The following is a 26889-nucleotide window of genomic DNA, read 5'->3' as shown; positions in this document are numbered from 1 at the left end:
TACTCAATGGCGATGCTGGAGGGGTTAATACATGCGGTGGTAAGTACTTGTCTCCTGCCTCATGGCAATATAGAAAACGGGAATCCACGTCCGTTGTCCGTTGCGTAGCGATCAACAAACAGTGCGGAAGAATGGTCGGCCCGCCTAGCGCTTGCTGTGACTAGCCTAGCGCAACGTTAGCGCTACGTATCTGTCTCGGCTTCGCTTGTGTTGGTCGCGTCTTCCACCAACAATGCTTCTACGCCTTGATGCGCACACCTCCCCTTTAAGAGGTCAATGACTTCGCACGGCTACGGAATAACTTCAAGCAGCATGCTAGATCGAATATTCCAAAGTATGCCTTGTGATCATGCATCTTCCGTAGGCCCAAATGGCCAGTTTTAGATGGTTGCGCTTCTACGCGTGCCAAAGCGAGCTTCGACGCAGGTTTCAACGCGTTGCGATGCGTAATCACGTGAGGGACGTAAACATTGTGATGCTATCATTTTGCGTCAGTAACAGCGGTAGACGCCTTGCTGAGGGCATCGCGGTGTACAGGCATGCACGTGGACTGAGACAATGATGCGCTGGCGAGACGTCGGCAAAGCGCATGGTCAGCCAATGCTTCTCGCCTTCTCGGCGCTGCTGAAACTTCGCGGCCAGCTTCCGGGAACGCAGATGCGCCGCCCGCGCACCTGCATAATCTTTGAGGGGCTTTTCCACGGCTGGCAGGTGGCAGAAGCAAGCGAAGGTGAAGCCAGTCTTGCAGCCGCTTTCGGCGCAGCGCACGATGCTCAAAGTGACTGTCATCCCGCTTACCATTGTGCCACGCGGGCTACGCAGCGATATGAGCTCGGATTCTTCTCCAAATTCTTGACATGGCGAAGGTCGGTGCGACTTACAGACGCCATGACAGACGCCGCATGCGCTGCATCTATCCGTTCTGACAATTGGCGCAAGCATTACCGGCAAATGTTCTCTACGTGAAACGGATATCGTGTGGTACCGATTGCGCCTTTCCTTGCGTCTCAGCAGCGCAAAGTCAAATTGTTCGCCGCGGTCACACAAGTCTACATCTGTGCATCCCACAGACGATCGCCGAAACGCAAGAAGGAGAGTAAGACAACAAATACTACCAGCGAGCAAGCCTTTGTTACTGATATAGATTTGCAATGCGCTGGTGGAGTGACTACTTTACTCCTCTCGCATCGCTTCCCTGGAGGGTGCGGGAGGGACTCTGCGATATGATTGGAGCGCGTGGAGTCCAGAGTCTCGAAAGCCGCTTGCCAGTACTCTGTCACTGCAGCTTGACGACACGCTCGAATCGCAAGCTCCATCAGACACCACTGAACTGCGCTGTCTGCAGGTATACAGATGACCTTCAGTGGCAGCATCCCACATGAAATTGACAAACAGGCTTGAGTGGGTCAGGAATGTTAACGGCTTTCTTTGTGTCGGAGCATTATGGGCGGTTACGGTAATGTGATATTGGCCACCATCGCCGATAGTATAAGCAAACCTGCAACGAAAGAGGATCAATAGTAGAGGCACTAATCGCGCATCTCAAGAGAGTGTTCTCGCAATGCTGGATGTGTTGTTTCGGTGCATCTGCCGTCCCATGACTTGGTGACTTCGCCAACTTTGATGATGGTCCGTGGACCCGCACGCCGCACGGCTCAGCGCAGCGAGAGTACCGTAGTCTTCCTTCATACTCCTCCTCCCCCAACCTTCCAGCACTGCCTCTGTGTGCAGTGAGCACAATCACTTGTCAATTCGAGGTCGCTGTGTTCATATCTTGTGTCGTTGCTGATCTGTCTCTTCAGTTGCTGTCAGGCAAGGCATTCTCTGCTCATCCCGCCCATCCTGCCGGTGCCGGCTCTGGCGGCAGCAAGGTTGACGGCGAAGACTTCATCAAGGGCGTCCAAAAGTCATCGGTGGCCTTGTCGGAGGCGAGGCGATCCAAGGTAAGTAACAATTTCCTCCACAATATCAATGGCGTCTGGCGATATGATCTTGTCGCCGTCATTGCTGTTCTCCCGATGCTCAGCTCTCTCGGTTGCCGAACCGCTTCCTTCAACCTCACTGTGCCTAGCCGATTGACAAACGCTGTCTCTCATACGTTCGTATAATATAGAAGGCCATCTTACTGACTGTTGTCCATAGTGCTACCGATATTGCATCGCTACGATTGTCCTTCCTGGCTTAGACCCTCGTTTTGCGCCGATAGCGAGGGCGAAAGTATAAACGGTCACGCCGCCCCTTGAAGAGACCTAACGCACGCGTACACGTTGGGACTATACTGCGGAAGACGAGCAAGAGCCGTGGTATCACAGTATGCAGGTCTCAAACATGCTGTCGAGTGGCAGTGCTGGCGCGCAAGAGGGCGATAGCAGGAGGCTGAATCAGCAACATGCTCCAAGGTACACCGACGGCATGCAGGAACAGCATGAGCAATACCAGAAGATGAGCAACGCCGCCGTGGCTCGGCCTCAGAGGGGAGCTTATGGTGCTTCCACCGCCTCCGCCTACGGTCGGGGCTCGCCGGCTAAGAGGGAGCAGAAGCATGTCGTCTTCCAACTTATTGACACGGAGGATCCTCGTATCCAAGCTCGATTACCAATGAGAGTCATGATTTCACCGCACGATCCGACAGACTCCATCATCACCACCGTCAAGAACTTTTACGGACTGTACGACTACGGGGTCAGCTTCGAGAACAAGCAAGGTATCAGCATCATTGCTGCATACGACAACTTCGACAACGACATGACGGTCTACGTGAGGACTGTATCGCAGCCACCTACGGCCCAGAGCGAGCATGCCCGTTCCACCATGTCGCCGAAGAAACCTTCGCTTGGCGCTCCCTTCGAAATGCGCCCACCGCAACTCAACACCGCCCAATCACCTTCTCGCTCTGCTGCTCGATCTGCTGGACTGCGTAGCATGTCTCCACAATCCGACGCTGGCCGGCGAAGTGTTTCAACCGCTCCGGGTGGGAAGCTTCGAACGCACAGGCTGAAGAGCAGAGATAACAGCGCCGCTGGGGATGCAGACGGTTACAGCAGCGGTGACAATGGAGAAGGGTCGGTCACTAGCTCTCGTCGCTCTAAGACTGAGCAGGTCAATGCAGAGATCAGCGTGGACAACATCGTGGAGGGTGGACGGCGCAAGCGCGCCTTTGAGAGCTCGGTAAAGCACTTCAAATACCTATTGACCAGTCACACAGGCTAATAGAAGACAGGAACTGCCACTCTTCGTACCGCCGCAGGTGCCAATGAGTGCTTCCATCTCATCGATTTCACCACAGCGTCGCAGCGGTCCTGGAAACGCTACTTCCCCGTACGCTTACTCTAACCAGCAGACTTTTTCTTACACGCAACCTCTGCCTTCGCCACAGAGCTATGGCGGCGGCGTTAACCACACGCAGTCCGGCATGGCGGCTAACGGTGGCTTTGCACCAAACAAGCAACTGCGTGGCAGGCCCAACGTCACCTACCCTCCGCCAAGGCACTCCAACGGGATCATTCCAACACCCGACCCGACCGTAGGCAGTGTCATCTCCGATGAGGACGTCGCGTTGCAGTTGATGCGTCTAGGCGACCCAACTGCCTTTTCGCATGGGCGCACGTCCACCTCAACAGTCGACGATGCCCTTAGCGGCAAGGCCGAAGCTGCTTCCTCTGACGAGGAGGATGACGAGGATGAAGACGACGATTTGCCAAGCGCTGGCCGACCTGCCGTACCACGATTCAATGACGCTGAGCCTCAGCGGAAGAAGCAGCGCACCACGAACGAGCTGCCAAGTGACGGTACCAGCGGTGAGGAGTACGAGGACCACCGTGATGGTACCTTCGCCGCGGACGGGATGCAGCGCAAGCCCAGCAAGTCCAAGGGCAGCAAGCCTCGAGCTCTCTCCATGGCGAAGCCGAAGAGTAAACCTTCTGTGGGCCATTCGAAGGTGCCTATGTCACCGTCTTCGCTCCCGACTCAGTCTCGCAAGGGCTCCATTGGCTCGACCATTAACTTCCAGCACCAACTTGGTGTCGACGAAGAGGATCTGTCTTCTAAGCCGCGCTGTCAGCGGTGCCGCAAGAGCAAGAAGGGCTGTGACCGTCAGCGTCCATGCGGTCGTTGCAAGGACGCCGGAATTGGCGTTGAAGGTTGCCTTAGCGAGGACGAAGGAAATGGGCGCAAGGGCAGATACGGTCGGCATATGGGCGTGCCTGTCAAGCGATCGGACGAGATGCTTGATGTTAGCGGAGGCGCCGCTGCACCGCAGTCGGCGATGCCTGCTAACGGATACTTTCTGGCTCCGGCTCTGCCAGACAAGAGCAAGAAGAGGAAGAGGTGAGCAGGAACGCTGAGTGCCACAAGCACTGCAAAGGACGCAGCGCTGGAGAGTTTGGGCAGTGACCCTACCTGCCACACTGCAAACGACTTCTCCGCAAGCTCACGGTACGATCTAGAAGTCGTCTGACTTCGATGTTGCAACGATGGCATGACTTTCATTTTGGGGGATCATGCTGATGAGAATGCTGGGTTGCGATGTTTTCGCTTGACTTCAGCTGTTTCATGGCTCAGTTTTGGCGCGATAATGCTTTGGAGAGTGGAGAGTAGAGAGTGCTTTGCACTTGGCTGTTGTTGTGTTCAACAAGGAAAAAGTTCTGAGTGGATTCTGTGCTTTTACCGGCAAAGGTAGACTGTGCTTCTTATATGGGAAATAGCAATGTCTCTGTCGAATGCATGTGAGCCGCAAAGCCGGGCATACTGAAGATGATAGAGTTCTCTTCCGACATTACCATGCATCCGAAAGTACCAAACAGATCCCTCTCCCCTCTAAGGACTCTGGACCTCAGTTCTTTGGGTTGAAACGTGTTGGCAATCATGTAGCTCCCCAAGAGATGCTCCGCCACAGCTTGAAGCTTAGCTTAGGACACCCATATATAGGTATAACCTCGAACAAACGCGCCACCTAATAGTCCAGTTCCTCCATATGCTCCCTCTTTGTGTTTCTTCAATTTAGTTCGTTTAATCACGCCCCCTGTTGAGAAGCAAGAAATATTCCTGAGAACCAAGCACGCCGACCTAGCGGACGAGGCTGGCGTCATGTCTCTCAAAGAGCGCATCGCTCAGCTCGAGCATAACAGCGGTGGAACAGTTCCCTTGCGGTTCCCGTCACAATCCCATGCAAACGCGAGCCTACAGAAAAGAGCGCCTCCAGCGCCACCAGCACGTCCTACCGTACCGGCTAGACCAGGTCAACCTAGTCGGACTCAGTCCTCTAACTTTCCACCAACGCAGGACAATGCAACGACTTCCAAGGATGCCATAGGTAACGAACCGGAACGCGACACTCCGACCGTCGTCCTGAATGCCACGGACGGGGTCAGCAGGCCGGCTCTGCCACCAAGGACCTCCACGCAAACATCACAAGGACCAGTTCTGCCACCGAGGAAACCCTCGGGTCCCTCGCCTGCGCTAACGCTCCGAAGACCGTCAGAAACACCATCGCAATCAGAATCCGCGCTCAGTCGAAGGACCTCGCAAGATTCTGAAAGCTCAGTAGCAACCGGACGGTCGTCTGTGTGCGGAGGCTCCCTAGCTGAGAAACAAGCCGTGAAAGCACCAACATACGATTCATCAGCTCTGCCAGCGCTTCCTCCACGGAGAACAGAGGTAGACAAGCAAGCTTACTACGATTCCGGCAGTCAATCGGCACGACGATCGCTAAAGGCTACGTCCTCTTCACCAAACATTGCGCCCAAACAGATTGGCACCACACCACCTCCATCTAAGCACTCTGCTGCCCAGCCACAGCCTACACCACCGATATCCGATGATGTTGTGCCAGAGCCACGGGAAGGAGCTGAGCCACTACCACGACCAGTTCTCGCCGACCCTCCGCGCGTAAGAAAGTCCGCGCTTGAGATGGGACTTAGCCAGGTTACCAAACCGTCTATACCGTCCCGACCATTCGAGAGGCCTTCTTCCATCGCTGTGTCGAGTAAAGCACCACCTCCCGTACCTAGAGATTCTAGACCCGATCTAGCAGCGCTACAAGCATCCAAGCCGAGGACAAATGCCTCGTCTAGCACACCTTCTTCAGCTAAAGGCCTTTGTCTGCACTGTCGCGATTTCTCTGCTGTGGATGCGCATGCTGCCCGCTTCCCGCGGCAGTCAGTGCCGAATAATGACATCGGTTGGCTAGCGCAGCAGCTCACAGCGCCTTTCGAATCCGCTACAGATAAGGCACGAGCCATATTCACCTGGCACCACCACAATATTTTCTATGACACCAAAGCCTTCTTCTCCGGCAACATACGGCCGTCAACGCCTCAAAGTACGCTTGAAACGGGCTGGGCGGTCTGTGAAGGCTACGCTGGGCTGTTTGCTACTTTAGCATTGAAGGCCGGACTGGAAGCGTTCGTCGTCTCCGGCCACGGAAAAGGCTTTGGCTATAGTCAGCTTAAGCCCGGCGATCCGTTACCGCCGTACAAAGCTGGCCACGCATGGAATGTCGTGAAGATTGACGGCGGTCAGTGGAAGCTCATAGATGCGTGCTGGGGCGCCGGGCATATTTGTGGGAGCAACAACCTCTACAAGCAGGAGTTCTCGCCGGTGAAGTTCACGCAAAGTAACGATGAATTCGGCCTTGATCATTTCCCGGGAAACTGTAGCCAGCAGTATCGCAACGATGGACGGACGATCACGTGGGAAGAGTACATCATGGGCAACAAGCGCGGCTGCGGCGCCGAATTCTTCGCAGGTTATACGGCTGCAGAGGGTATCAGCGAGACATCCTTCCAACCGCGAGCGAACCCAATCGTGCTTTCTCACCAAGGACCGACCGTACGCTTCAGCTTTCAAAAGGTTTGCCCCCATTGGGATGCGGTACGCAATGGTAAAGGAGTGCATTACCTCTACACTTTGGCAATCGATAACCTGGAGGGCACCCCAAAGAACCACATACCATTCGAGAGCAACGGTGATGTCTGGTGGTGCGATGTGCCGGTACAAGACCTTGGCAAAAGCAGTCAGACTGTCAAAGCGCTATGTGTGACTAGCTTTAAGGGCAATAATGGACGTGGATTGACCGTGCAAGAGTACCGGGAGTGGAGAGGCAGATGCGCAATGAGTTGGGCGTTTGTTGCGAGGTGGACTATCGCGTAGCTAAGTCCGTTACTCGACGCTCTAATATCGAATATCAGTTGTGAGGCACGTCGCCGAAACAGCCTGGTTGGAGCACTTCGCTCATGTGCAGGTCTAACTTCAAGTGAAACGACGCAGCATGCTGGATGTGCAATTTCGGTGCGCTCATGGCGGATTTATAAAAAACAAGTTGTGGCTTGCCGGCAGCGACATCATCCACTAAGTGACTTATGACCACGAACTGCGCCTTGTTCGCTGTTTGCGGCTTCTGTGATGTGGGTGGTGTAAAGCCTCCGATAGGGCGACTCTATTGCTGTGGCGATATGAGTACCACGGAATCACCTATGCATGGCGTTAGTGTCCTGTCTATCGGGCGGCGCGGAAGTGTAGGGTTCACCTCTCACGAAGAGCATCTCAGACTGCTTCTTCAGGGTTCGGACATCTTCACCTCCGGCTTCCTCAGCCACTTGATAGATCGTCTCCGTCACTTCCCCGAGCACCAAATTGCAATGGCTGTCGTAAGCCTTTCGCAAAGTCAATTATCATCCTACAGGTCAAGCCAGCAAAAAGAGGCGTACATGGAGTCTTCCTTGAAGCTCGCGATCTCCTCGAAGCTTCACGAATACTGTTTCGTTGAGCGACAGACGTACCAAGTCCAGAGGCTCGTTCACCGGGTCTGCGCCAGGTTCTTCTGTGTCGGCCATCAAGCACTGCTCTCTCAGAAGGCTGATTGGTGCAAGTCGTCGAAGATAGATGTTTCGAAGTAATGCGGAACAGTTTCCGAATTGTTTAACAATCACGAGTCATGCAGGATGTCTGGGGGATCCACCTCCGCAACGTCTCCGCATTCTAATACTCGCTAACCCCCGACCAACCACAAACGCTGCGGAGCGATGCCCAGCGTTTCTCATAAGCTCGTCCATGTCTTCTGTGGTCGCCCGACTTGGGCACCTAGAGGCGCGCACAATATCTCAGACGCTATGCCGGACTGCCAAGCGAAAGAGGGAAGACTGGACCTGCAGGCGATGTCAAGCGACGCCAGTTCAACGAAGAGACTACGCTATAGACAGCTTGGGGTCCGCTTTGAGCCGACTTTGGCTTTCATCTCGAGAGCAGGAGTTTGAGCTTCGCTCGTCGTGGGGCCCTGCCGAGAGGGTGCGCGGTAGCAAGCGCTCTAGCACGTTGACCGGCGGATCATGGGAGACTCCGATTGAAAATGACGCAACGGAAGAACAGGACATGACTGCGAGCGCATTCACAAAACCACAAGATGAAGACTGGGACTCTCAACAACACCTCTGGCAGCAGTTTGAGCAAACAGATGAGCCAGTCGCTGCTGCCGCAGGCGAAGGCCGAGAAGTTTCTCACAGCGCAGACTATGCGGAAGAGACGCCTCGCATCTACGACGATGCGCTGCTGGACGTTGACTACGCAGCTGATCTGCCTCGAGCATTGGCGAAAGGAGAAGTAGATCTTACTGCTCGATGCCTGTACGCTGCTTCAAGAGCGGACGATTTGGAGTTTGTCCGCTCGTTACCGGAGAGCACCTTTTCCGAGGTGGTCCGCCTTCTGCAACCAGCGCACCTTATGGCAGATCTTGCACATGCGTATGTCGAGGTCAGCGATGCAACGCGCAAAGCCTTCGGCTTGCCCTCCATGGCCAGCATTGCGGGGCAGTACTCTCAAATAGTGTCAGCAATCGTATCGATGCGCCGAAGTGCAGACGTGCCACTTACCTTGGCAGACTACATCGTCCTTCTTCGAAGTGCGAGAGACCTGGGGAAACCCGAGATGGCACGAGCAGCATGGCGCGATCTCCATTTAGATGGCCATACTCCGAACATCCAATGCTACAACTACTATATGGCCAGCGAAGTATTCGGGGATCTGCACAATGCCGCTGCAAGGCACAAGACTCGTGTCGTGCCGTTCTTCATGCTTGCACGACAAAGACCGACAAGAGGCAGCATGTTCCGAGCGTTTCGCACAGGCTCTGGTGGAAGTAGGGAAGTTGTAACGGAGATATTCCGAGACATGCTGAACAGTGGTGTCATTGCCAACGAGGAGAGCTTCCGCTTGCTCATCACTGCAGCAGCGCGCGAGGGCGAGCTGTCGACCGTGAAGTCAACCTTGCGCAAAGTTTGGAATATCGACGTCGATGGTCTACTGGCTGGTAAAGACGAGTCTGATATCTTACCCAAAGAGCTCGAGACGGAGTCACCGCTGTATCCAACACCCAAGCTTCTCTTCACTGTCGCGCAAGCGTTTGCAATCAACCACGACATTCCCACCGCCTTACGCTTGGTTGACTTCATTGCGCGCCACTACAACCTTCCTATCAACAGAGCGATCTGGGCTCAGCTCTTTGAGTGGACATTCGTGCTTGCCGTCCCGCGGACCGGCATCAAAGCGCGCACGGATGGCACGCGCCAGGGCAAGCTACCGCAGCAGAGTGTTATGGAGCTGTGGGACACCATGACCAGTGCACCCTATTTCGTGGAACCGACAATGGGCATGTACAACCACCTGATCAAGAATCTGTTCTACCGAGGAATGACTTCGGTAATGCTCGACAAGATGGCGGAGGGTCTGCATTTGTACCGTAAGAGTTACGGTGAGGCTAGGGCCCGATTCGCAGCGCTCAAGGCTGCCGCTAACGTTGACGAGCAAGAATCAGCCAACGGCTCCGATTCGCTCGAGAAGCTTGCGTTGCAGTGGAAGGCAGCGGAGGTGAATCGGATCCGCAACCGCTTCTGGTGTAAACGTTGGGTGCGCCTTTTGCTCGGCAGCCTGATGCCGCAGCATCCTTCCTTTGTGGCCCAAGACTTGAGTCTGCGTGAGATACCGAGCGTACTTTGGACATGGCGAAATCTTCTGCCTTCGAAGGTGCAGTACGAGACCACAGGCGGAATCATAGAACTACAGATGCGATCCCAGCCGGAGATCGATCAAGTCCAGGTCAAATGGGCCGTTCATCGGACGCGCAGGGAAGAAACATTGAAGCGCATACCGCTGCTGACCAGCGAAGAGTGGTTGAGGAATCAACGACCTGATCATGGACTTCCTGCTCGGCTGGCAGACAATGCGCGGCTGGTCAACTGGGTGAAGCAGCAGGCAAAGAACCCTATGACTTCAGAGCGGACCCTTGCGGAAGCTGAGGAGGGCGAAGAGGCAGACATTGATGCAGACGAAGACGAAAATTCCATGATCATGCCTGTCGTATAGGAGGCAGTGACGTACTGCTTAACCGAGTCTCGAAGCTGAAAATCTGTTAGTACGGCACAATTCTGTTCGCCGTCTCAAGCGATGCCGCCCATACAAGGCCCGTACAGCATTGCACGCATGATCCGCTAATCCCACAAAGCGCGGCGACGCTTACGAAAATTCATCGTTAACGAACATGCTCTCATAGTCTTCCGCCTTGAGACCCGCACCATCCTTCTTCCCGTCCATCTTCTCGAGCCTGCTACTGTTCTTCTCAGCCAGCTCCACCCTTGACAGATTGCTGTAGAAGTTGCGCACTCTGTCATGCGCGACGACTTTCTTCGGATCAAATCGCAGGACCTGCAAGCCAGCCATGCTCGTGGCTCTCGAAAGTGCCACGTATGCTTGACCTTTCTCGAACACTTTGCCCAGGTCAACTTTAACTCGGTCCAGCGTCTGGCCTTGAGCTTTGTGGATCGATAGTGCCCAGGCTAGAATGAGCGGTATCTGCGCGCGACTCGCTTGCACCTCGCCATTCGGAAGCTCGACCTTCCATACTTCCGGCTGGCAAAGCAGGTCTCTGGTGGTGCCGTCCGTAATCATGAACCGTACTACGGGAAATTGCCGCATCGTTGAAATGCCACCATTCGCTATGTGCACCATCGACTTCTGCTCCGTGGACAGGCGCGCATCGTTACTGCTAGCCAGAGTACCACCAGGAGACGGGCAGAAGTCTTCCTCATGTTGCGTGTAAGTATCAAACTTCTGCTCGTCCATGAAGCCGATTACGCGACCAATGGATCCGTTGACAAGGCTTTCATCAACGTTCTTGATCAACATAACTTGCGCACCCTTCTTCAGCACGATACGCTCCGGAGCCATGCAATTCTGCAAAAGCTTGTCACGCTGTGCTTTGTCAATAATGGCGCCGCCATCCCGCGCCTCGAATATATGGTCCTGTCCGACGAGGTGATGCAGTCGTTCCTGGTTGGCTCTGTCGACTTCCGCACGTGTAGGGAAGAGTTCAGTAGCCTCGATCGTATCTTCGAACTTTATGTCACGATTAAGATTGCGGAACGCTTTGATGGACGACTCGGTCAGGCGGCCTTCACGCATCTCGTTCAGCATGCCAGCGAAGACTGCAGCAACGTTAGTCTCTTCAGCCAATATCGGAAACTTGTCAAAACTTACCGGGGTCCTTTTGCCGGAAGACATGGTGCAAGCCAATGGTATGCTCAATAGTCGTATTCCAAGTCGATGCATCAAATGCAAACTTCGCCACCCGCCCGCTGTCAGGAACTGGGGGCAGCTGGAAAAAGTCGCCGGTAATGACGAGCTGAATGCCGCCAAATGGCCGTCCATTGTTGCGCATTTGACGAGCGATCGACTCCAGCTTGTCGAACAGGTCGGCGTCCACCATAGATATTTCGTCGATGATCAGCACTTTCGTTCGCATCCACCTGTGCTTCGCTTTCTGGTTCTTCTTGATCTTGCGTACAAGCTCCGGCGCATCCTCCTTACCCAAGCCGATACCGGCAAAGCTGTGCAGAGTCACGCCGCCGACGTTGCACGCAGCGAGGCCTGTCGAAGCAGTTACGGCGACACGGTCCGGTTCCCGCTGATACTTCTTACGCAGCGAGGCAATAATCTCGCGGAGCAGTACGGACTTGCCCGTACCTGCTGAACCAGTAAAGAACACGCTTTTGCGGCTCTCTACAACCAGATCGAGCACGTGCTGCTGTTCTTCGCTCAGGAAGACTCTTGCTGGACGTGCGCGGGTGGTCTTCGCTTTGCGAGCGCTCTCTTCCGTCGCATCATTCTCCTTGACGGCCTTTTTCCTATTCTGCTCACGGAACTGCTTTTGCTGCTCTTTAACAGCGCTTGCGGTTGTGTTCCATGGGAAGGTCGCCTTCTTCGACGTCCTGGAAACTGGCGTCGCATCGGCGACAGGCATGGGCCGAGACTTCGTGCTGACCGTCGGCCGAGCCGTTTGCGGCTCATCCTGGTCTTCATGTTCAGCCTGAGAGAGCCAAGGTAGCTTTCTTCGCTTTGCAGCTCCAGGTGGAGGTGGTCCATTTTGCTTCGCCTGTACGACACTTGATGGATCGTACTGAAACTGGCGCATTAGCGACGGCGGTCGTGCAGACGCGTAGTGTTCGACAGGCGAGGATGACCAGGGCAAGGGCTGAGAGCTCTTCTGACCAGAGACAGCTGCAATGTGGCCTACTGTCCCATACCCAGAGTCCGCAATGCTGATATCCCTGGCGAAGGTAGGCTGAGCCTCTTGCTGCCTTGGAAGTGTTGGGTATACCACAGGTCTTGCTGTTGCGGACGTTGTCGCCGTTGCTTGCCGAGGTAGCTGTGGGTAGCCAACCGTGACTTTTGCGACAGGTTCTTCAACGTCCAGGTCTACATCACTGTCAAAATCGTTCATGTCGAATGTCGCCTGCGCCCGGCCGTTCTCGTCGCTGATAGTGATAGGTTGCTGCTGCGACCCAGGGCCATCATCAAACGCGCCATCTAGTGCCTTTGCCAACCCGCTTGCTGTGCGCTTGACGCCTGACACACTGCTGTGCCGTGATTGTGAAGTCCTGGCGCTGTTCAAAGCTGATGCCGTGGCGGACATCAAGGGGTTCCGGTAGATGGGGTTGGCGTTCGGGCTTGCGAGCTTGGGTATGGGTGGGCTCGAGCTGAAAAGATTCTCCAGCGAACGGTTTTCAGTGCGGGCTGCTTGCTTCTCATGCCGCTCTACGGCACCACGGAGCATGCTGGGCGTACTCGGGCTTAGGTTTGCAGTCGAGCGTAAGTGACAACGTGATAATGTAGTCGCAAAGGGCAGCTTTGAGGGTCGAGGACTGACCGCGGCGAGCGCGCGCTGTGATCCCTTGCCCGCGGTACGTACGATGAGCATATAGTACACTGCATAGAGTGTAACAATGATTGCGCTGGCGCTCAACGAGTCAACTTTGCTCCAATCATCCATTCATCGTGCCTCGTCTGTCTGCGACGCGATACGACGCGCCCGAGGTGGAGTCGAAATGCAGCGGAAGTCGCCGCCACGATCGGAGCTTCTAGCACCCTGTCCCTCGGATCACATGACCGACCCTTACGAATGCCTCGTACCAACCATAAACGAGCCGTAGGCGTACCGTGCCCTGGAAGAAGGTGGCATCCCACAAGTGAGTTGCATGCATGTATTGTGCTTGATGGTTTCGTCAATTATCATTGTCGGCTATTGCTATGGACAAGCCAGCTTACAAAAGCTGGCAAAGCTGTCTTCTTCGCTGCAAGTGCAGCAGGGCTCACGGCTGCAATGTGCTGCGCAACGACAACATGTGCTCAGAAACGTTCCTTACACCACGTTCTCCGGCTAAGCGGACTCCTTGCGCTCCGGCGACTGCTCATCGTCAAGCCTCTTCTCCAGCAGCTCACCATGCTCCATGCGGGCACTGGTGGAGTAGTAGTTCTTGGTCTTCCACGCTGGTGTGCCTATGTACTTAAGCCCTCCAGGCGGAGGTGTCTCGAACATCTCGTTCACCTCCTCCAGCGGCTTACCAGCCGTCTCTGGGAACATGAAGTAGACATGGATGAACATCGCTGGAGGACTGTTAGTGACCATCGTGGCTACGACTTGTCGATAGCGTTTACATACCAACGCAGAAGACCCCGAACACGACGTATGTCTTCCAGGTGATGTTTTCGAAAGCGGGAGGCACGAAGTAGCCGAGGGCGAAGTTGAAGGCCCAGTCTAAGATTGCGTCAGCGTCAATGCCACCATGGACCGTGAGGATGATATGTACTGCCTGAAGTAGCGAAGGCGACAGCTTTGCCACGAAGCTGATTAGGGTAAAGCTCAGGCGGATAGATCCTAACAGCATCAGACAGGTCTTGGCGAACATTGGGAGGGTGACTTCTACCATGAGACTGGACCCCACGTCGGAGCATAGGAGGCGACAAACAAGTAGCTGCACGCAATCACGACCTTGCTCGCGGCTCCGGTGACGAGGACCTTGGCTTCCTTGATATTGTGCACGCCTTCAGGCTGATAGACGCCCATGCCTCCGAGAATGCCAGCGTTGATGAAGAGCCATGTCGCCATGAGTGCCGCACCGACAAGCAGCGTTGGGCGACGGCCGATACGGTCGATCCAGATCAGAGCGGGTATGGTCATCACGACATTGATGACGTACTGAATGCTCGAGCTGACCAACAGATTGTTGCCTTGGATGTTGGCCATCGTGAAGACATAAGTGATGTAATACCTGTAGATGGTTGGGAAACAGAGTCAGCTGTGTCTCGAGCGTTTGCGTGGGGTTAGGTGCGTTGCCTCGCTTACATCATGACATTCATGCCAGTTAGCTGGCTCCAAATCTGCGTGAATAAGCCGATGTGGGTGCGGTTGATGTACCTCGGAGTGAAGAGGGTGAGATAGCTAATCTGCTTGCTCTGGCGCTCAATCTCGAGCCACTCCTTGATCTCTCTGAACTCGCGAGCGACCCATGGGCTGTGCGGGTCACCATGGCCGTGGACCAGGACGAGGACCTGCTCGCATTCCTCCCAGCGGTCCTTGCTGGCTAGCCATCTCGGCGACTCTGGAAGGATCATCATGCCGAAGAACAGAACGATGGCCGGAATCATTTGAAGAGCCCACGGGACGCGGAAGGCTGCGGGGCCATTGATGAAGGAGGACCCATAGCTGATGTAGAACCTGCGGATGACACAGCCCAGTCAGCTAGCTCGTAGCGTTATGCATGATTGTAGGATATGCTGACATGATCATGATGCCCCACGTGATCGCCCTGGTGAAGATCGTCAGCGAGGTTGTCGAGCACAGAGTAGTGCCGTCCTAGTAGATACCATTGCTGCGCACCAATGAGACGGCCACGCTTTGTTGGGGGTGCTAGCTCAGCGATGTAGACGGGAACCTGGGCACTGCAGATACCGACGCAAAGGCCGTTAATGATACGACCGACGATTAGCTGCGGGATATTCTGAGCAGAGCAGACGATAATGCAGCCGACGCTGTAACTTGTCAACTACGACGGCGAAAAAGGATACTACTGCAATGCTTACACCCAGATGACAGCGCCGACCATGATAGTCTTCTTGCGGCCGAGCGCATCGCTGAGGAATCCGGAGAAGAGCGAAGCCAGCCAGCTTCCACCTGCCATGGAAGCGGTGATCCCGCCTTGGGTGTTCGCGGATGGACCTGAACACGGCTTTGGGCCTTGATTAAAGTAACAGAGGTAGCCTTGGCCGGCAATAATGGCGCTCATGGAAGCTATGTTGTGTCAGCGTTGTGAAGTCATGTTTACGGCGTGTCGCACTTGCAGATGTCGAAGCCGAAAAGGCCACCTCCAATAATGGAAATGGCCGCAATGAGGTACACGTTGCCGTATTGCTTCATCTCGACGGTGTGCTCAGGACTTCATAGATGTGGTTTGAAACAGTGGTCAAGGAGAGAGATGAGGGAGAGAAGGTTTTTATATGAAGGAAGCTCTTCAGTGGAAGAGCTGCTGATCACGGAACCTGCACCCTCCTCGTGACACTCACCGTACGACCATGTAAAGCCGTCTTAGAGCGCATGTCTGCGCAGTTGTCCAGGGACAGCACGTTTCGGAAAGCGCTATCCGAGCGGAATGTAACAAGCTACAGAGCTAATTGTCAGGTCAGCGAACGGCATGCATGCTTCACTTCCCACCCCTCCACAGCACTCGCATGCTTGCCATGCTCGCCATGCGGAGTCAGGATTGGCGTTGCGGAGTCGATGGATGAGATACTACATGTAGTCAAGATTTGCATCGCTCCACGAATCCTTCGGGGTCATCAGCGGCGCCCTTGATGATCGAAGTACCTGACGGCAGGGGTGCGATGGCATTGAACAGCAGCAAACAGCTCCTCTCCCCGCAATGTCCTCTTGCACCAACAAGAATCTCCGATCACGACAGTTACTGTAGCTGCAACTCGCAACCTGCTTTCCCGGGAATATGGCAGGTTGAGAACAGTTCATCGCGCCATTGTACTGGGGCTGCAGTCAGGCGCTCGGCATCGGAAGGCTTGCATGGAGCCGACGGGACGGTGAAACATGGGGTTGTGGCCCAAGTGCCTGCATGTTCCGAGCACGTCCGTGAATGCGACCAGGCCCCGGTCAACAACGACTACGCTGCCACATCGTTACAACGCTCGCTGCGTGCCTGCTGATCACCATGTGCACGCCACTTGAGCGAGGCTTGCAAGTCCTGCCGTCTTGCCGACTCCACGGACGACGTCAAATGCTTGGCTTTAAGCCATCTCCACATCCCGCCTATGAGTTGTTCGTACAATTTACTCCTCCGGTTAATACGGGGCGTGATCTCCAGGCAACCTGCGATTGGTCGGCATTTCGACAAGGACAAGCGGGTAGAGTGAGTAGCCGCGCGATCGAAGCCGGGTGATTGGCAAAGTGAGCAAGCCTGTTGCGCGCGCAGAACTTTGCTCCGCGTACAAACCAGCGAGCTCTGTGAATTTCTGAGACATGGAAGTCCTGAAATTATGCAGAAGTGTGTCCTTTCAATCGAGCAAGCTTCGCCTTGGCTTGCTTCTCCTCGTAGAATGAGAGTACTGTGTTCACCAGCGGCGGTCTCGAAAAATGGTCCACTTTGGATGGCGTTGGGAAGCACCTGGTTCTTGCTGTGATCCAGCCTGGCCCATGGTTGCGCTTAGCGAACTAGCCCTCACGAGCCACCGTTCACCAACACTGCCGCAGCCATGACGTCTAGCACAGCCATTTGGCTATGGCTCGTCGGACACTCGAACGGGCCATTCCACCAAGGCCCATATTGCGAGTTACCATTCGTGTTACGTCGAAGCTGACTGTCAAGATTGACATTGACGAACTGCTTGAGCAGCTGAGCGGTCTCTCGAGCCTGCGGGTCGGCTGGTTGAGTCACCTGAATGACCTTGAACAGCGTGCCGAGATGACGCATGAGGACAGCCTTGAAGCCTACCCCGTCGTCGTTCTTCCGCGGATCCCGGCCATTTCTCCCTTGCGGGCCCAAATCGGTCAGAACGCCATTCTCCTCGATCCAGTCTCTGTTGCGCATCGCACAGTGTGCCATATGGCAGGCAAGGGTGAGATAGTCCTCATTCGACGTCGCTTGGTACAGGAGCGCTGAGGCACCGATGGCGACGCCAGTGTTGTAAGTGAAAGTCGCCGTCGACAGTTCGTTCTTCTCCGAGTGGATCCCGTCCATGATGAGACTGTTGTCCGAGCGGTATACGCAGCGTACAATCCATTCCAGAGAACAACGGGCTGCTTGCAGATACTCATCGGCTTGCGACACATGGTCGCCTTTGATTACTCGCCCTAGCTTGCTGAATACTGAATGACGCCCGCCAGTCTTTGGCTCATGCGTCGCAAGGTAGAGGCGAACGCTAAGCTCCGCATATAGGCCGGTCGTGATGGCGTTGATGTATCCTTCACCAGGCCTGGTCGTCCAGTAACAGCCGCCTTCCATGTCTTTTCCGCAGCACTCCTTCTCTCCTTTGCCACAGACGCTGTTGCTATCGCGGAGATGCCGCCATACAATCTTGGCTTTCGCGAGGAACCATTGGTCTCCGGTGATATTGAACGTGTGTAAGCACAACAGAGCCCACCAGAGAGAATCGTCGTTGTATTCGTTGATGAAGTTGGAGTATTGTTGTTCGCATTTCCTGATGTTGCTGTTCAGCATCGCAGAGTTTCTATGCTCATGTGTATTGGCATCGTTCAGGGTGGTTGCAGTGTAGCCATTGGCCCACTGCCACCATCCGATTCCGTTGATGCCGCCACTTTGGTGATCGTTCGATAGCATATACATGTCAATGCACGCTTGCGAGGTGTCATGAAGGTGGGCTGGCACCTCAATAGGCATAACCGCCCACAGCGGAAGATCATGCTTGGTCTGTTCCGCGACCTGAACGGCTTGTTCGATCGTTGACATTGCTGCCCGATTAGAGCATGCTACTTAGGCTAAGATGGTGCCAGTAACTGGGCGGCGACCACAAGTGAGTCAGAGATAGTGATGTGCTGAACGTCCATTACCCACGAAGACTGACAAGTACGCAAGGGTAGGGACGACGATGGTAGACCTCATGCAATGTTGATGGAATTTCAGCATGATACTGGTTGACGGTCTCGATTTCGTTGAGCACCCTGGCGTAGGAAGGGTCCCAGCTGTGCTGAGTGCTACGCGCCCATTGAAACAATTGAACACCGTCTGCGACATGCTCATCATGCCAACAGCGCACCCAGATATATTGAGCGATCTAATGGTTGATGAGGGCATTGACAGCGTCAGAGCCAGCCGTGGCGCCAGCACCGAAGATCGCAGCGCCGCCCAGCTGCTTGGGGATGTTCTTCAAGAACTCGCCATGCTGTGAATGTCAGTGGTGGACGTCCGCTGCCGGGTCAATGTGTCTGCGAACCTTTGGGTGGTCTTTATGCGCCGGATGGTCTGCGTTGTCCTTGTTCTTGTGCGCTTCCTCGAGGATCTTCTTGTCCTCATCCGACAGTTGTTGCTGCTAAATCATCAGTGCAAATGGACATAAGCCTTTGCTAAGCATTCTGCGCTCACGTCAGGCATGTTGGCTACTGTGATGAACGTTCGTCTCTGATGTGGGATTGCAGGTATCGCCGGTGAACGACTTGAATGGACATCCGCAATGCACGTTCGAAGTGGTTTATGCTACAGCTGAGCTCTTGACCCTCTTCTGCCCCTCATCACAACGCGGCACATTCACTAGGATTATGACGCAAGAGAGCAGGCTAATGGTTCGCACTAGCCCAAACAGTTCGTTCGAGCATGGACCCTGCCCGCTGCATTCGGAAGTCACGCATCCGCGAACATTCACACACGTTCGATTCTCCAGCATCGCAAAGCGTTGTTATGGACTTCGTCAAACTACCGGGAACATGCTGTTCTAAACATTCAGCCCCGGTGATGCGGACGTACCATGAGCCATGGGCGACTGGATCGCACAGTACTCCGCCGCGCTCACGGAGCGAGATGCGCGCGAACAAGCGCACAAACCCTACATTGATGCCTGTAAGAGCACACCAAGAAACGCATCGGTCAAAACCATCGCACTGATTCCGGCATAGACACAAGGCTAGCAGACCGTACAGCGGGCCTGCGTGCACCCGCACCGGCACCCCAATCAGCAGCTCCATCATTACCGCAGTCGATCGCGAGCAAAGATCGCTCAATCACCACACCCTCCAAAGCCCGAACCAGCGCTTCAAACGAAGCAGAGCAGGCCCCCAACGAGTTACTCTCCGCCCTCCGCGCCGACCTCGCAACCACCCAAAAAGCCCGCGCAACCCTACAAGCGCAGATAGACGACCTCACGACCTCCCTCTCCGCCCTCGAAACACAAAACAAAGCGTCAACCGCACACCTCACGCAACTAACGCGGCAGAAAGCGGAGCTAGAACGTCGTGTACGCGACCGAGACGAGGAATTACGGGAGAAGAGTCGACTGGTCGTGCGGGCACAAGATGAGATGGTGGCATTGGAGCTGCAGATGAATGTTGCAGAGCAGCGGTCGGAGAAACTCGTCAAGGAGAATCAGGAGCTGGTGGATCGGTGGATGAAGCGGATGGGGGAGGAGGCGGAGAGTATGAATCGGCGGTCGAGGTGGGAGTGACTTGCGCCGCGGCAGGTGTTCCGGTGCAATGCAAGCTCAAATGGAAAGGGCGTGCCAGCCGCTTGAAACATTATTATGAATAACGCCAAGACACCGTCGCTTGCCATGGAGGTTCAAATCATAACCTTCAATATCGATGACGACGATAACCAATCATCACACCTTCCTCCCCGTTCTCGCCCGATCCCTCCCCCTTCTCCGCCTCAGCCTCCGAATTCCCTTCTTGACGAACAGATCTTTAATCCAATCCCACCCGGCCGTCACAGCAACCAACGCCGTAAACCCCACCAGCACCGGCCCAGCAACAACCCAAAACCACGCAAACGGATGATCAATGCCCCCGCCCGAGTTGAAATTCATGCCGAAGTAGCCACTAACAAACGTCAGCGGCACGAACAGGACCGTCACAACCGTAAAGATCATGAGTAAGTTATTGTTCTTCGCGCCGACGGTGTTGAAGATGAGCGTGGAGATGTTTTGGGCCGAGGCGTCCATTTGCTCCAGCGCTTGGATCATGGTGATGCAGTGGTCCAGCACGTCGCCGAAGTAGGTGTGCGCGAGCGGGGTGATGGTTATGGTGGTGGCGGTGGAGGTTGGGGTGCGGTGGAGGGTTTTGTGGCGGCGGAGGGCATCGGAGGAGATGGAGCGGTTGTAAATGGGGGCGGGGATGCCGTCGCGGTTGCGGGGCGCTTGCTTTTTATGCATGCCTGGAGGTGTGGAGGACTTGGGTTCGCTTGCGGACGACTCGGGCGGGTCGTCTGCTCTGCTTTCGCTGGCTTGATTGAAGGAGGCGAGGCTGGGCAACAGCGGCTCAGCATTATGGTCGCGAAGCGCATTGACAAGATGCACGATCGGCTTGAACAGATTCTGCAGCATATCAATCTCCTCTCCGAAAATATGCAACTTCCGCGACGTCTTAATATCCGGGAACGTCATCGCATCGACCTGCAATTCCTTTCGCGCCTTGTTGTACGCCTCCTTCACCGGAACGGCGAGATCGACAATCGCGTCAATGAGCGCCTGCAGCATGAGCGAGGCGTCGCAACTGCGGCGAAGCATAGTCTCTGGGCTGTCCAGCCGGGTTAGAAGCGGCGTCTCGACGTCCTGCGCAGACTGCTCGAAGAAAGAGATGATGGTGTTGTCAGCTAGGAGGAAGATGGAGACTTGCTCCACGCTGACCGCTAGCTCTTCGTCGGCAAGCACACTGTGCTTCTCCATGAAGGCCGTGTGCTCGGGGATCTGCGCGCTCTCGTAGCGATGGAGGGTACGGATGGGCTTGATAGGACTCTCCTCCGACAACCCACTATGCGCACGTATATAGGCGTCCACCTTGCCATCTCTGTCGCGGTCGAGATAGCGTGGAAGCACATCCTGGTGCCGCTTGGACTTTGACGACGACCAGAAAGACACCGGTGAGAAGCGGCGGGATTGAGCTTTACCAGCAAGCTCCCCCGCAGAGTCATCTTTGTCGCTACTACTACCATCTTCCGAATCCTCCATAGCGGGGCAGTCACACTTCCCATCCTGGCCCCTATGCTGATGTAGTCGTACCAACTTCTGCAACGTCAGCACGACAAAAGCTTGGTCGGTGTACCAATCGACTTTCGTCCGGGAGTGCAATTGAATAAGATCTTCGATCGCAAGTCGATGCAGGTTATAGTTGTTGCTTAGCGAAGTAATAACATCCGAATCAAGCCCATTCACCGAGACCCATCTACACAGCGACCCCTCTGGTCGATCCTCCATCAGCGCCTCGTCCAGCGTGGCATTCGTAGCGTGCACGTGATGGATCTCGGAATCAGAGAAATCCACAATCTGAATATCACACGCGGCGGTCAGGTTAGTAAAATGCGCCGGAAGCCTCTCCGGAGCGACTGCCGTATCAATACCGGGTTCAGCGCCAGGCAGCCAAGTCGCCTGGCTCGTCTCCTCGTGGTACGTCGTCACAGTGTTAGTGCGCGTGGGCCGACGATGTCGCATCCCTTCGGGAGAAGACGTGGAGCTTAAGTGGGAGACTACGCTGCCTCTGCGGTCACGGTCACGATTGGGATGGTCGGTGATGGTCGGCGATTGCGGCGGAACAGCGGACGGTGGAAGACAGATTGAGGATGTGTGCGAAACGTGCTGGGCGGGCATGGTCCCGGCGCGTCGTGGCGACGGCATGTTGTCGCCGAAGTCTTGCGTCGCTGTTGTCGTGTTGGAAGCTGGAGATGCCAGATGCAGTGGCGTGTGTGGTGCGAGAGGCATCACCGGCGATCCTGAGTATCCTGGTACGGGACGAACGATCAGAAGTTCCGGCTCATCACGAGCCCAGAAGTAGCCATTCCTAATTGTCCTGCTTTGATTCGGTAGGCCTCAGCGGACTGTTCGAGCAGGTTGGCTGAAGTATAGTGGATGTGTGATGATCCGGTCCTGGTATACAGAATCGTGTGGGAAGCACCTGACCTGAAATCAGTGACTGAAGGCCTGCATGAAGATTAGATGGAGGTGTAACAAGGTGATGCACGATTGACGGACGGTTCGAGACTCCGCACAAATCAGGGGCAAGCGCCACCCAAGCCTTCTGGGGAAATGCTTATGTTACAACTCTGAAACACGATCACGTGGTTTACATGAATCTCGCTCCTAACAGCTTCGATCTCGGTTCTCATGGTATGGGACGTTACGAGTATGCTACTATACTTGTTTACATAGTCCACGAATTTTATGGACAAATACACTTCCCTACGCATCACCACGGAAGCCCCCCTCTCACCAATCCCAGCTTGACCCCATCATAGGGTGCTCCCTCCGACCTCGCACATCATAGCCCGCTGCTCCCTAACATGTCCAACCCTCCGCAAAGCCTTCTCCATTAATGCCTTGCCATGAACCCTGACCCTGTGCCCTTGAAACACGACCTGTACGGTAACGTACTCCAAGCGTTGCGGATGGTCCCTCGGCGACCTTGTCCCACCACTTCGCTTGCTACCATACAGTGCAAAATGCAGCCCGCTTGAACCTGTCCCTGCCGGAGACGGAAGGTCAAATATCTCACTGTAGTACATGTGGAGACGGCCTCCCGTTGCTATCGGCATGCTTGACTCCATGCTAGAGCTGTAATCCGGCCAGGTCCATGGTCGTGGAGAGCGACTGGCTGTTCGCCCACGCCGAGCTTGATGATTAGCCGCGCAGCTCGCGTAGGACTGTGAGTCGGCTTCGAGATCGTAAAGCTGCTGTTTCTATGTGGCATGATGGAATGTCCCGGGGGGGATATCTGCGTGTTGGGCCCAATGATGTTCGAGTGCAAGGGAGTTAGAGTGCTTTCATGCACTCTCCTATGAATGCCATCCCCGGCGACACGTCAGATCCTCGCGCTGTCCGCCAAATTGAACGTGCAGGCCAATATCTCACCCTCCATCCTTCAAACCGGCTTAGCGACTTTCCTCGCCTCTCTCACTCCCGTAGACGGATCCTCAAACTCCCTCCAACTAACGGGCCACATCGCCTCCCCACTCGCCTCACTCCACGCCATCACCACACCCAACTCGTTCTTCGCCGTACTGGCGTAGTAACTCCTCTCGTCTCCCAAACTAATCACCACCGCGCGGACAATGTCTCCCACTCTGAAACTTTCGGCGACTTTGACTTTGTCGATCTCGGTAAGGCGGATGTCCTGTTGGCGAATGATGGCTGAGAAAGGCTCCGCCAGGGGAACCGGGTCAGTAGTGGCGGCGGAGGCGGAAGGGTAAAGCGCTAAAATTGAAAGGTTCGCTTGTCGCGGGTTGGTGCGCGTGATGCGGCCTAGCACTAGTGTTCCTACTTCTGGCAGCAGAGGAGGCTGAGCAATCGAGACGGTAGGGGCTGCTTTTGATTTCGGCGGGGGCGGAGTGGTGATGACGCTGCCGGCGATGCTGGCGAAGAGATGGGAGCAGTGGATGTGCGTGCCAGGACCGACGTTGTTGGAGGCTATTGGTCCGAGGTTGTGGCCGGGGAGGGCTATAGATGATGAGGACATAGTGGTCGATGGCGGCGGAAGGCGAGCTGGTCAAGTAACATTGAAGACTAGATTGTGAAGTAGTACTCTACGGATTAAAGGTGCAGAATGTGGGGCAGCTTGGCGTCGCCGCTCAAGGAAGGCACGCACCAGTGTGGTTACTCATCGGATTCCCAGAGGAGGATTAATTCTCTACTTTTTACACACGGCCACAGCATACATACACCCCAACCGACATCCCTGTTCATCTTCTTACCGATACCTCTCACTACTCTTCCTCTTGTAGGGCAAAGGCTCGACCCTCTTCCGCTTAAACTCAACATCCCATCCCACAACACCCGCCCACTGCATGACCTCCTTCGTCCCCTCATCCCACTGCGTCCGGAACAAATCTACGCCTACCGCCTTGAGCCCATGCACGGTCATGAATGACCTCAAGTTAAACCCATGCCGTTCAGTATACCGGCCCGCTTCCTTCACTTTCCCCACGTCTAGCGTCTGAGAGGCAGACTCGGGGCTGGGAGTATCAGACGCCGGTTGAGCGAGAACAATGATGCACATGCGTTGGTACGGGGCGCCTTTCTGCGCGTAAGCGGGTAGCCAGGGGAGAATGACCTGACTTCCCTCATCCAACTCTCCGAACCGCACTCGTGTATCCGTCGGCGAGATGGGTATGTTCGAAGCGAGAAAGTGACACCGGTACGTAAACCCGTCTTTCTCCACATCCGGAACATCGGCATTCACGACCGCAATCGTCACCAGCCTTGTGCCCTTGTCATACGGCTGGATGACCATGTTAGGCGCTCGCTTGGAGGTGAGGCTGTCAACGAACTCGCCGTGTTGGATGCGCTTGAAGCCATTGCTGTTGCTGGCGGGGAAAGTGAGGGAGGTGGAGACGACGGGGTCAATCGCTTGCAGAACGTCGGGGACGACGTGCATGGTGGTTATGCGTTGCATGAGGAGGGGGCGTTTGTAGGACCGCCATTGCTTGTTGGCAAGGTGGCGGTAGATGGGTTTGTTCATGTCGCCTAGTACTCATACCGTTAGCCGCATCATTTTAGAAGAGAGAGATGGAGATACGCACCCATCCCATCCTCAAACTTCTTCTTGACAACCGGATCGTTGATATCGGCCAGGATCTTCAACTCCTCCAACTTCCTCTCCATACTCCTCAGCCTATTCTCTTCCCTCCATCGATCTTGCTCCGCAACCACCGTGGCAAGCTTCGTCTTCAATCTCGCGATTCGCTCCCTCTCCACCCGTATCTGCTCCAACTTCTCGTTCCGGTCTTCTAGCAAGAAAGCGCGCGCTTCTTGGAAGCATTGGTAAGGCAGCTGGGTGAAAGGGATCTGGGAGGTGGAGTTGATGGCTGCGCGACGCCGGCGGGAGCCAATGGGAACGAGGTGTTGGTTGATGAGGAGGGAGCGCTCCGTGTGTTTGGAGTGGACTTTGTATGGATCGCGGAGTCGCTTCGTAGCAGTCGTGGGAGGTGGTGGAGGTGGGTCGCTTGAGGATGGGGCCTGCTCTTGCGTTTCAAGGCGGAAGGGGGCGGTGGTGGTGAAGGATCGGGTAGAGCGAGGTATTCTATCGTGACGCGTACATCTAGTGCACCGTGCCAGAGGTCTTAAAGGCTTCTCCATTGTCAAACGTAGTGATTTCTTACGTGACTGTATGTGAGATGGTGGTCTCGTGCGCAGCGAGCTGACTTGGCCGAACAATTTGCGGCGAAAGAGCTGCACCTCCGAGAGAGCCATACCATCCGTACGACACCACATACCGTCCAGAAATACTGCGAATATGGCATCCAAACGCTTGAAACTGTCGACAGACACTCTCTACAATGGCATCAGGACATTCTCTCACCCAGATCACGCACAACGATGCCTCACCCGCTCCATGGCCACCGAAGCACCCCTACCAGCTACCACACCCTCGACACCTCCACCCGCACCCACACCTGGCTTCAAGCCTCAGCCCAACCCATTCCTGCAAACCGCCACTCTAACAACTCACGCCTTCCCCTCAATGGAACCATCATCCTTCGTCGCCTACCCATCCACGCACCTTCTCCTCCCGCTCCGCAAAGACATCCTCCACCGCGCCGTAATCTTCGAAGGAGACATGTCCCGCCAAGGCACGGCGTCCACTAAATGGCGCTCCGAAATCCACGGCTCGGGGCACAAAATCCGGCCGCAGAAGGGAAGCGGCAAGGCGCGGTTGGGTGACAAGAAAAGTCCCATGTTAAGGGGAGGTGGTGTGGCTTTCGGACCCAAACCCAGAGACTTCAGCACGGGGCTACCGAAGAAGATCTATCACTTGGCATGGCGCACAGCACTCTCCTACCGCTACCGGAAAGGCGAATTGCTTCTCATCGACGGGCAAGCGGACATCACCGGCGTGCATGAAGATAGTCTTGAACGCTATACCCGCGACTTACTCCGCCACAACAGATTCGGTCACGCGGACGGGCGGACGCTGTTCGTCACGTTAGAGCGACGGGAGGGCTTGTTTCGGGCGCTGGAGGGGGAGAGGATGGGACGTGAGGCGCGGGCGTTGGAGGTTTGGGACGTGGATGTGAAGGATTTGTTGGAGCTTGGCAGGGTGGTGGTGGAGAGGGAGGCGTTGGAGTGGGTTTTGGAGGAGCATCAGGAGGATTTGGCGCCGGGGGTGAGGTTGGGGGCTTGGGGGAGGATGATGGAGGGGTTGGAACGTGCAAGCGAAGGGGGAGCGGTGGGAGATGTTACGATGTCGGCCTGAGTGTGCTGGTTGTGGAAAGTACGGTGGATGATGTCGATGTCGAGCGCGCCTTCCTTATTTGACGGATTGGGAGGCTTCGGACTTCAGGTGTTTCGACCTCACCAGACAATCCATACTGCGGCAATTCTGCGCAAGCTAAGCATCCATCGCTGCTTCTC

General features: G+C 55.3%; 11 protein-coding genes across 11 annotated transcripts; 4 read left to right on the top strand and 7 right to left on the bottom strand.

Annotated features, from left to right (window-relative positions):
- Positions 1–2442: 2442 nt before the first annotated feature.
- On the top strand, positions 2443–4330 carry BAUCODRAFT_66299 (uncharacterized protein; the record flags this gene model as incomplete). The annotated part of the gene is made up of 2 exons (XM_007676399.1): positions 2443–3168; positions 3206–4330. The coding sequence occupies 2 exons, from the start codon at positions 2443–2445 to the stop codon at positions 4328–4330; spliced, it is 1851 nt and encodes a 616-aa protein (XP_007674589.1).
- Positions 4331–6998: 2668 nt separating this feature from the next.
- Positions 6999–7883, bottom strand: BAUCODRAFT_138202 (uncharacterized protein). The gene is made up of 3 exons (XM_007676878.1): positions 7707–7883; positions 7526–7652; positions 6999–7470 (listed from the first exon to the last, which is right to left on the bottom strand). The coding sequence occupies exons 1-3, from the start codon at positions 7830–7832 to the stop codon at positions 7436–7438; spliced, it is 288 nt and encodes a 95-aa protein (XP_007675068.1). The 5' UTR covers positions 7833–7883; the 3' UTR covers positions 6999–7435.
- Positions 7884–8367: 484 nt separating this feature from the next.
- On the top strand, positions 8368–10353 carry BAUCODRAFT_67671 (uncharacterized protein; the record flags this gene model as incomplete). The annotated part of the gene is made up of 1 exon (XM_007676507.1): positions 8368–10353. One exon carries the CDS (start codon positions 8368–8370, stop codon positions 10351–10353), a length of 1986 nt encoding a protein of 661 aa, XP_007674697.1.
- A 3349-nt stretch (positions 10354–13702) lies between these two features.
- On the bottom strand, positions 13703–15739 carry BAUCODRAFT_574523 (uncharacterized protein; the record flags this gene model as incomplete). Its single annotated transcript, XM_007676877.1, has 9 exons — positions 13703–13929; positions 13985–14080; positions 14133–14200; positions 14250–14594; positions 14669–15040; positions 15105–15131; positions 15190–15354; positions 15406–15613; positions 15664–15739. 9 exons carry the CDS (start codon positions 15737–15739, stop codon positions 13703–13705), a joined length of 1584 nt encoding a protein of 527 aa, XP_007675067.1.
- Positions 15740–16600: 861 nt separating this feature from the next.
- On the bottom strand, positions 16601–16946 carry BAUCODRAFT_426733 (uncharacterized protein). Its single transcript, XM_007676876.1, has one exon. The coding sequence runs from the start codon at positions 16846–16848 to the stop codon at positions 16669–16671; it is 180 nt and encodes a 59-aa protein (XP_007675066.1). The 5' UTR covers positions 16849–16946; the 3' UTR covers positions 16601–16668.
- Positions 16947–18489, bottom strand: BAUCODRAFT_426821 (glycoside hydrolase family 76 protein). The gene is made up of 2 exons (XM_007676875.1): positions 18409–18489; positions 16947–18340 (listed from the first exon to the last, which is right to left on the bottom strand). Exon 2 carries the CDS (start codon positions 18291–18293, stop codon positions 17046–17048), a length of 1248 nt encoding a protein of 415 aa, XP_007675065.1. The 5' UTR covers positions 18294–18340; positions 18409–18489; the 3' UTR covers positions 16947–17045.
- Positions 18490–18830: 341 nt separating this feature from the next.
- On the top strand, positions 18831–20076 carry BAUCODRAFT_426770 (uncharacterized protein). Its single transcript, XM_007676874.1, has 2 exons — positions 18831–19397; positions 19454–20076. Exons 1-2 carry the CDS (start codon positions 19313–19315, stop codon positions 19996–19998), a joined length of 630 nt encoding a protein of 209 aa, XP_007675064.1. The 5' UTR covers positions 18831–19312; the 3' UTR covers positions 19999–20076.
- Positions 20077–20154: 78 nt separating this feature from the next.
- Positions 20155–21978, bottom strand: BAUCODRAFT_67314 (uncharacterized protein; the record flags this gene model as incomplete). The annotated part of the gene is made up of 4 exons (XM_007676474.1): positions 20155–20687; positions 20741–20742; positions 20804–21288; positions 21367–21978. The coding sequence occupies 4 exons, from the start codon at positions 21976–21978 to the stop codon at positions 20155–20157; spliced, it is 1632 nt and encodes a 543-aa protein (XP_007674664.1).
- Positions 21979–23206: 1228 nt separating this feature from the next.
- Positions 23207–24113, bottom strand: BAUCODRAFT_426426 (uncharacterized protein). The gene is made up of 2 exons (XM_007676873.1): positions 23392–24113; positions 23207–23315 (listed from the first exon to the last, which is right to left on the bottom strand). Exon 1 carries the CDS (start codon positions 23993–23995, stop codon positions 23402–23404), a length of 594 nt encoding a protein of 197 aa, XP_007675063.1. The 5' UTR covers positions 23996–24113; the 3' UTR covers positions 23207–23315; positions 23392–23401.
- Positions 24114–24226: 113 nt separating this feature from the next.
- On the bottom strand, positions 24227–25728 carry BAUCODRAFT_121320 (uncharacterized protein; the record flags this gene model as incomplete). The annotated part of the gene is made up of 3 exons (XM_007676872.1): positions 24227–25002; positions 25059–25605; positions 25714–25728. 3 exons carry the CDS (start codon positions 25726–25728, stop codon positions 24227–24229), a joined length of 1338 nt encoding a protein of 445 aa, XP_007675062.1.
- Positions 25729–25870: 142 nt separating this feature from the next.
- BAUCODRAFT_67531 (uncharacterized protein) lies at positions 25871–26731 on the top strand (the record flags this gene model as incomplete). The annotated part of the gene is made up of 1 exon (XM_007676492.1): positions 25871–26731. The coding sequence occupies one exon, from the start codon at positions 25871–25873 to the stop codon at positions 26729–26731; it is 861 nt and encodes a 286-aa protein (XP_007674682.1).
- Positions 26732–26889: the final 158 nt, after the last annotated feature.

This window comes from Baudoinia panamericana (assembly GCF_000338955.1).
Source record: "Baudoinia panamericana UAMH 10762 unplaced genomic scaffold BAUCOscaffold_4, whole genome shotgun sequence".
Classification (NCBI taxonomy): Eukaryota; Fungi; Ascomycota; class Dothideomycetes; order Mycosphaerellales; family Teratosphaeriaceae; genus Baudoinia; species Baudoinia panamericana.
The sequence above is the reverse complement of the archived record's forward strand: the minus strand, read 5'-3'. Positions and strand labels throughout refer to the sequence as shown.

Coding starts and splice junctions, on each gene's coding strand:
- BAUCODRAFT_426821 (XM_007676875.1), bottom strand. CDS start 18,293: ATGTCAACGATCGAACAAGCCGTTCAGGTCGCGGAACAGACCAAGCAT.
- BAUCODRAFT_426770 (XM_007676874.1), top strand. CDS start 19,313: ATGGGCGACTGGATCGCACAGTACTCCGCCGCGCTCACGGAGCGAGAT. Junction 19,398..19,453: donor CAAACCCTACATTGATGCCT/GTAAGAGCACAC, acceptor ATTCCGGCATAG/ACACAAGGCTAGCAGACCGT.
- BAUCODRAFT_138202 (XM_007676878.1), bottom strand. CDS start 7,832: ATGGCCGACACAGAAGAACCTGGCGCAGACCCGGTGAACGAGCCTCTG. Junction 7,653..7,706: donor AGCTTCAAGGAAGACTCCAT/GTACGCCTCTTT, acceptor ACTTTGCGAAAG/GCTTACGACAGCCATTGCAA. Junction 7,471..7,525: donor TGAGATGCTCTTCGTGAGAG/GTGAACCCTACA, acceptor CGCCATGCATAG/GTGATTCCGTGGTACTCATA.
- BAUCODRAFT_426426 (XM_007676873.1), bottom strand. CDS start 23,995: ATGTCCTCATCATCTATAGCCCTCCCCGGCCACAACCTCGGACCAATA.
- BAUCODRAFT_426733 (XM_007676876.1), bottom strand. CDS start 16,848: ATGTCTCAGAAATTCACAGAGCTCGCTGGTTTGTACGCGGAGCAAAGT.